This window comes from Eriocheir sinensis, chromosome 5, assembly GCF_024679095.1.
Source record: "Eriocheir sinensis breed Jianghai 21 chromosome 5, ASM2467909v1, whole genome shotgun sequence".
In the NCBI taxonomy this organism is placed as follows: Eukaryota; Metazoa; Arthropoda; class Malacostraca; order Decapoda; family Varunidae; genus Eriocheir; species Eriocheir sinensis.
In genome coordinates, this window is record NC_066513.1 from 879,908 (window position 1) to 888,480 (window position 8,573).

At 45.2% G+C, this 8,573-nt stretch overlaps 1 protein-coding gene across 1 annotated transcript; it reads left to right on the forward strand.

Annotated features, from left to right (window-relative positions):
* The first annotated feature begins 3,369 nt into the window (after positions 1-3,369).
* LOC126982512 (uncharacterized) lies at positions 3,370-6,518 on the forward strand. Its single transcript, XM_050834622.1, has 5 exons — positions 3,370-3,413; positions 3,524-3,666; positions 3,981-4,157; positions 4,833-4,957; positions 5,800-6,518. The coding sequence occupies exons 2-5, from the start codon at positions 3,531-3,533 to the stop codon at positions 5,848-5,850; spliced, it is 489 nt and encodes a 162-aa protein (XP_050690579.1). The 5' UTR covers positions 3,370-3,413; positions 3,524-3,530; the 3' UTR covers positions 5,851-6,518.
* Positions 6,519-8,573: the final 2,055 nt, after the last annotated feature.

An 8,573-nucleotide genomic window follows, 5' to 3' on the forward strand; every position in this document is an offset into this window, starting at 1 on the left:
TCCTTTCCACCTCACAACAACACACCACCACCACCACCATCATCACCACCACCACCACCACCACCACAACAACAACAACACAAACAAAGCCCCACTCTACTTTCCGTCCCTCCCCTTAGTTTTCCCCTCTCTTCCCCTCTCCTTATCTCTCTCCCTCCCTTCAAATTTCCTCAACCTCTCTCTCTCTCTCTCTCTCTCTCTCTCTCTCTCTCTCTCTCTCTCTCTCTCTCTCTCTCTCCATCCGGCCTATCTTGTTATTTTATTTCTCTTCTCATTCCTTAAAGAAGAAGAAGAAGAAGAAGAAGAAGAAGAAGAAGAAGAAAATTATGATGATGATGATGATGATGATAGTGATGATTATTGTGGAAATACTAGTGCTGATGGTGTAAGGTACTAATGTATATAATAACAGGTAGCTATGAATGTAAGGAATGCAAGAGTTGAAACGCAAGCTCTATATGGGTGCCACCGGATGTTTAGAAAAACCTAGGTTGTTTTTAGCCTTGAGAGTGACGCCTCATCTGGCAAATACTGAAGGTGACGCCGGCTGATTCGAGATTATCACCAGGACTTGAGGCTGTGAGGGCAGAACAAGACGGGCGAGGCGAACAGCAAGAAGTGTGCCTCGCAGGTGTCGGCTTTTGACGTTTCCATAACCAGGGAGAGAGAGAGCGAAGACAGACGTGAAGGCAATCCGCTCGGCCATATCTACATCACCTCCAATACACAACTTACGGTAAGGCCTTTTGTTACGTCACTGACTTCAATCCACTCTGAGGTGCAAGTAACGGTGACTCCAGCCCAGACAGCGAGGTAACAGTGTGAGCCTGAATGCCATTAACAATCGATACTTTTGTTACCCTGAACAGACCTATAAACCAGCTACCAAAAAGGCCAACAATGGTGACGGTAGTAGTAGTAGTAGTAGTAGTAGTAGTAGTAGTAGTAGTAGTAGTAGTAGTAGTAGTAGTAGTAGAATAAATAATAACTTTTGAATATAAGAGGAAGGAGGAGGAAGAGGAAGGAGAAGGAAGAAGAAAAGAAAGAAACATTGGAATAGAAATGGGAGAAGAAAGAGAAAGAAGACGAGGAGGAGGAGGAGGAGGAGGAGGAGGAGGAGGAGGAGGAGGAGGAATAAATATCTGAGGAGGATTTGGTATCGGCGGAGTAGGAAATGGCAAAAGAATAAGTGAGAGGAGGAGGAGGAGGAGGAGGAGGAGGAGGAGGAGGAGGAGGAGGAGGAGGAGGAGGAGGGATAAAAGTAATGTGGAGGAAAGTATTGGAGGAGAATTTGCAGGATACTCTAAGCTTTCGAAGGGAAGAGGAAGGAAGGAAGGGAAGGGAAGGGAAGGGAACGGGAGGAAGGAAGGAAAGGGAACGGGAAGAGAAGGGTAGGAAACGGGGGAGACGGAAGGAAAGGGAAGAGGGGGGAGAGATGGGAAGGGAAGGGAGGGGAAGGGAGAAGGGATTGGAAAAGGAAAAGGGAGGAAAAGGAAGGTAAAGGAATTGAAGGTAAGGGAAGGGAAGAGATGGAAAGTGAAAGGAAAGGAAAAGAAGGGAAGAGGAGAGAATGGAAGGGAAAGGAAACGAAAGAGGGAATAGGAGGGAAGGGAGGAGGAAAAAAAAAGGAAGGGGGAAGACATGGGCATAGGGGTGATAGAATTGGACAGGCAAACATTTTTCGGGCACAGTAACCACCGCGGCAGCCTGGCAGGACTACTGAACTGGCGGCTCGTGAGGCAAACCCTTCCCCTGAGTGGCGTATTCCTCCCTCTCCCCTTCCTCTCTTCTTTTCTCCCCCCTCCCTTCCCTCCTATTCCCTTGCTATCCCTTCCCTCCCCTTCCATCCGATCCACTCCTTTTCCCTTCCCTTCCCTTCCTTTCCCTTACCCTACCTTACATTCACTATACTTTCCATTCCTTTTCCTTTCAGTAACGGCCATTTGTATTTAGTATTACATTAAAAGACCACAGCCAATACTCACGACTTACAGTAGTTCAATGTGATATTTCAGGCTTCACGTAATACTTGGAAATATGGGTATAATTTAGCAATTCATCTTCACACACACACACACACACACACACACACACACACACACACACACACACAATGCTGTCACCCCCTCACACACACACACACCCCGCCCATCCGTTCCCTTCCGCTCCCATGTCACACAATACGCAGCACTCATACCTTACATAATTCTTGGACCATCTATCCGCCATTTGTGAACCTGGGATAATAACTTGACATGCCTTGATAGCTGTGACTGATGACAAAGGTAATGAGCAGGAATGTACTGGAGGAGAATTTGCAGCAAACTAAGCCAGGGGTTCCCGACCAGGGGGAAGTTCAGGTTTTCAGGAGGAGGAGGAGGAGGAGGAGGAGGAGGAGGGAATTGGGACCACAGATTGGCAGACTCAAACTGTTAGAATATTGATCTTTTTATTGCCTTAGGCACAAAACGCAGCTTGCATCGGTTACCTGCTGCAAGCAGCCTATCAAACCGTTCATCACAAGCTCCTGGACCGTCAGGTGGTTCAAAATAGATAACCCATAGAAAGGGCTGCCACAAAGAAAAGACATAGGCGCCACCGAGTTGTCCGTCTGCAAGTCTACTCTTTACGCTTCGTCCAGCCTCCTGTCACGCGTAGCCCCTCTCCCTCCACCCCTTGATGAAGCGACGCCGCTGCACCCCTGCCGGGCCCCCCACTCACGCAGATGATGTGTGGCTTATACTTGCAGTTCTTAAGTTGTGAGCACTAAACTTAACAGTCTTCAGTGGTCCGCGCTTCTGAGAGGTCACGCTGGGTATTCTCTCCGCTAGCTCCTGTGTTTTTTGACACTTTTTGTGAGTATTTTGTTGGTTTCGCTTTCACACTGCTTAGAGTCTAAGCTTTCGAAGGGAAGAGGGAGGATATCAAAGTCTCGATATATCCCATACCTTCTCCCTTCCCCGCAAAAATATAAAAGTAAATTAAAACAAAAATTGTACTGCTCTTCCGACACAATGACAAAGCGAAACTATAATACATAAAAAAAAATAGTTTCGTTCACACTCGATCAGAACACGACCTTAACCTCACCCACACAAACAAACAAACAAATAGGCAAATAAATAAATGAAGCAGCAAGGTGAGCACGACCGTCGCGAAACACAGCAGCTGAACGAACGCACGGCAACACAATACCTGTCTGGCCGCTCCGATGTCATTCATCATTGGCACTCCCACCATTGCACTCGTCCAGCCATGCTTGAAGCACATCCTCTCACTCCCACACTCACATCCTTTCATGTAATCCTTCCCTTCCCCCCGGGCACCCTCCCCTCACCCTGTACTTCACTATATAAACCGCAGCTTCACCGCGTCGCCCACACACCCATACGACTACTTCTACAGGTGAACAGGTAAGTGAGTGAGAGAGAGAGAGAGAGAGAGAGAGAGAGAGAGAGAGAGAGAGAGAGAGAGAGAGAGAGAGAATCACCACCACAACCTAGCCCTCCTTTCTTTCCGGCAGAGACAACATGAAGGGCCCGGCGTTAATAGTGGTGATGGTGGTGATGGCGGTGGTGGTGATGGCGGTGGTGGTGACGGGCCGCGTGCAGACACCCCCCCCATATGACCCCGAAACTTTCTGGCCCGAATTCTTCAATAACGTTAGTGAGTATAAAGACGAGAGTGAGGGAGGGAGGAAGGAGGATGGATATGCTCAAAGGGAGGGAGGGAGGGAAAGGGAAGGGAAGGGAAGGGAAGGAAGCAGGGAGTGAGGGGAAAGGAGGGAAGGGAAAGATGTGCCTGAGAGAGGATGGGAGGTAAGGAAATAAAAGGAAAAAGTAGGTTGTGAGTGTGAGAAAGCAACTCCCACCAGGGCAAAAAAAAATACCCCCCACAGCTCCTACGAAAGCCATGTCAGATGTGTGTGCTTGGGGGGAAAATGTTTGCTAATATGGCCCTAAACGTCTTCACTGCCTCAGCCGCTGACGTGTGCCGCAACAAGGAGGAGCTGTGTAAGACCAACACCTTCTGCTATGCCATCATCGCCCCCGAGAAGATAGAGACGGAGGAGGCCGCCGCCATCGCGAGGACCAACGCGACATTGTGTGCCGCGGAGGCCGGGTTTACGAATGCTGACTTCTCCACCTTAACTGTCAGTAAGTGAATATGTGTGTGTGTGTGTGTGTGTGTGTGTGGGGGGGGGGGGGGGGGGGAGACGGTACTCATTACTCAAGGGTTAATGGTCCTTATTCTCAGACGCATTCGCCTCACAACTATTGCCCAAGGCCACATAGGACTTTTGGAACGGAATTCTTCACTCTTTTTTTCTTTTTTCCTTGATTTTCTTCATTTCAATCTTCTTCAATTTTTTTATTTTTTTTATTTTCAATCTTCTTCAATTCTTTTATTTTTTTATTTTTAGTCTATCATCAAGGAGGTTACTCGGATTCTCATGAGTGTTTTCTTTTCACGTTCATGTTGCAGACGCCTCGTCAAACTATCACTAGGCTCATAAAACTACCCATGGAAACACAACCTCTGTCAAAGCCACATCCGGTGTAGGTGTGTGAGCCCCGAAATGTTTGAGGATGTGGCCCTGTGCGTCCATTTTAGGTTCTTGGTACAGATTAAGGTCAAACTCCCAGAAGGATCATAATAAATTTACAATTGGAAATGCTCAAAACTCTTCCGTGTGCTTGGACGCCGATATGTTTGAGAATGTGGTTTTGGTTCCAAGGCTTCCAAGGGTGTGGTTCTGGTTCTGGTTCCCTGTAGCTCTGGTTTCAAGCAAGCCCCGAGTCTACCTTTCTCTCCCTCTCCACGCGTGACAGAGAGCATCCTGGACGCCGAGAAGGAGGACGTAGAATTCAACTTTGTGAAGTTCTTTGGGCAGTTCGGTGTGACCAGAGACCAACTGCCGCTAATGCTGGAGTGCCTTTTAAACATGGCTGAGCATGTGAGTGGTACATGTCTGTTACCTGTCCGCATCTTGTTGCATTGGGGGGGAAGGGGGAGAGTTTTGACATGTTCGGGACAAAGTGGTATCGTAGCAAGTCAGACAGAAGTGACGCCAATTCTGAAATGCTGTTTGACCCTGAGTGGAGAGGTGAGTGCTACCTGTCTGTTACCTGTATACGAATCTTGTTGCATAAAGGGGGGGGTTCGACATGTTCAGGACCTAGTGATATCGTAGCAAGTCAGACAGAAGTGACGCCAATTCTGAAGTGCTGTTTGACCGTGAGTGGAGCGGTGAGTGCTACCTGTCTGTTGCCTGTATACGAATCTTGTTGCATAGGGGGGGAGGGGGGAGGGTTTTGACATGTTCAGGACCTTGTGGAAGCTTAGCAAGTCAGACAGGAGGTGACGCCAATCCTGAAGTGCTTTTTGACCCTGAGTGGAGCGGTGAGTGCTACCTGTCTGTTACCTGTACACATCTTGTTGCATAGGGGGGAAGGGGGGAGTGCTGTGACATGCTCGGAACCTGGTGGAGTCTTAGTCAGTCAGTCGTCGTGAAGGATAAGGTTGTTTCTGAGAGTCTAAATAGTCAGCTTGTTGTGTTACGAGCAGCAATGAAGTGAGACCTAAAACAGAAGCTGGCGGTGATTTAAAATGATTTGTAGTTTGTGCTGTTTTGTGATTTACAGTATTTTCTTCATCATTTGCTCTTGTGTGGACTAATATTTTCGGTACTAATATAAATTGTACTGTGCCTTATTTGTATTGAATGTACAAAATGGTCAATAAACTTACTAATTAACTCTCCCTCTCCCTCTCCCTCTCCCTCTTTCTCCCATACAGCTTCCCAGGTTGAAGGAATGTCTGGTCTCAAGTCACGGCGAGTCCCCCTAGGCCCACCCCCCCACCCACGGCCAAGGACTCCCCCCATCATCCCTAAAGAAATGAGGGATACACGGCCGACCCAAGGACCCCTCACAGGATTATGAGCTGGAAATCATCTCTCTCTCTCTCTCTCTCTCTCTCTCTCTCTCTCTCTCTCTCTCTCTCTCTCTCTCTCTCTCTCTCTCTCTCTCTCTCTCTCTCTCTCTCTCTCTTAGACATCTACAAAACACTGACTCTCCCTTCATTATCTACTTCTTAACGCACTCTCTCCCTTCTCTTCAAATTAAATTAAATAAAAACTATATATATAAAATGACGCCACGCAAAATATAAAGTTACAAAAAAAAGCGGTAGTAGTTGCTGAAGAAGACTCATATAACCTTCTCCTCCTCCTTTTCTTCTTTTTGTTCCTCCTCCTCCTCCTCCTCCTCCTCCTCGTCATCCTCATCCTCTTCCTTCTCTTTCTCTTCCTACTCCTCCTGCTTCCACGACAATCACAAGGTCATGGTAAACATCCTCCCTCCCCCCTACCCCCCCCCCCCACACACACACAGTCACCAGGAAACCGTATCCCCATTTCCTTGACGGTGTGGGCGTGAGCGTGGGCGTGGGCGTGGGGGTAGAGGGAGGGAGGTGTCTCAAATAAAAGCAAAACTAACTGCAATGTCTGTGTGTTTTAATATTCCGTCCTTGTTGATTTTGATAGTAGTAGTAGTAGTAGTAGTAGTAGTAGTAGTAGTAGTAGTAGTAGTAGTGGTGGTGGTGGTGGTGGTGGTGGTGGTAGTAGTAGTAGTAGTAGTAGTAGTAGAAGTAGTAGTAATAGCTATTAGTCCAAGAGCCAGCACAAGATTTATTTACCCGAAGAGTGCAAATGGTTTGCAATTATTTTTTGTTTCTACATGGTATTAGAGTCTCAGAAAGGTGAGTCTTACAAAATTCCAGTGGTGGGTGTGGGTGTGATGACGTCATCAATATGGCGGCCGGGCTACAGCGAGCTTGCCACATTCTATAAAGCATAACTTCTCAATCGTTTGTGATAGAAGGATAGGATTTTTTCCATAAGGTTGCTAATGAAATTCCCAATATCTTTTATTGATATGCATTTTTACCCAACTTTGATAGTTTTGTTGGAAATTACATTAAAACAAGAAAAAATGGTAATCTCGTTTACTCATTGTCTAGTTTAGCCTCTATGTACAAAGAAACCATAATACTTATGAAAAAATTGTCACGAACAAAAAAGTTTCCTTCTTTTGTAAGAATCAACATGATATATAACAATATATAATTTTAACAAAGGTTGATGGTAAAGAAGCATAATTCCTAACACAATCTGGATCCATACCAGGATTTTTAAGAGGAAAGCACTTTAATAGATGTAAACGAATACATATCTTGTTATCTCTAGCCCTTGAAAGGTGTCTTTTTCATAAGTTTATAGAACACATTCCAGAAACAGCAGAACTGGAGGAACTTGAAGACCAGGTCAGAAATTTAAACAGAAGTCTATCTCAAGAAAGTTTCAAGAATTTTGCAAATAGCTCAAACATAATACAAATACATCATGGTTTCAAAGCATTCCAAGAAAAAACAAGATCTGGAATTCATGGTAAAACTGCTCAATTTTATCAACAATACATTGACCTTGTCAATGTATACAAGTACTTTAGCAGAGCCTACAGAACAAATAACGTTGAAATGTACACACATGCTTTGGAGAAAATGATACCAGCATTTTTTTCAGGTAAAAGACTGAATTATGCTCGATGGATGACAGTTTACCTGCTAAAGCTTCTGAATATAGAAAACGAAGCCCCTGATATAAAGCATGCACTTTCTCAAGGAGGATTGAGCATAAGGCGCACTACAAACTCTTTTTCTAGAGTACCAGTCGATATGGCACTTGAGCAGACTATCAATGCTGATGCTGCTTCAAGGTTCACAGGTATCACAGCATTCGCAAACTCTGAGTCTGCAAGGTCTCGATGGATGATCACTAGGTCAGTAAGAAGTGAAATTGTGAGCAGCTTGCTAGAAAGCAGTGGAATCACAAAAACTCCAGATACAAAGCATGATTTGCAAGAAGGTCGAATTAAGAAAGATCACAGAGATATTGATAAAATTATTTCAGCCTTGAATAGTTTCTCAAATCCTTTCGAAAATTTGGATCCTAATACACCTCTAAGGAATATTTCAAATGGACAGGCAATCAATGAGGTTGTCACTGCGGATCTTCTTTCATTTTCTTCCAAAGGGGAAAACGCAGCTAGAAAATTTAAAGAATTGTACGTAGAGGATCCGAAAAACATTGAGAAGCCTATACCTCGGACTCTGGTAAAGAACTGTGCATCCTCCATTGCATCAAGTCAGAGGAATAGGGAAGGAAAGAAGCTAGTAGTCACCAAATGCACACTGGATGCTTTCGGAAGAATCCTTCATATGGCTGCTATTAATAACTATAATGTAATGAAAGTTATGGAGTATCCTCTCACACCTGTGCCATTCTCTCTATCTGATATTGGTGGATTTATGAACAAAACAGATAAAAGTAAGTTAATGCACAAGCTAGAAAAGTATCAACGTATGGACTTTGAGCAAAGTGCAAACACGGGTAAACCTTACATAGACGTGGCTGTGTATGATGCTATGTTTCTGCTGCATACATTGAAATTGCCAGAAACGTACGGAAATCTGGCATATAAATTATTGGAGATTGCTGTTCGTTCTACATC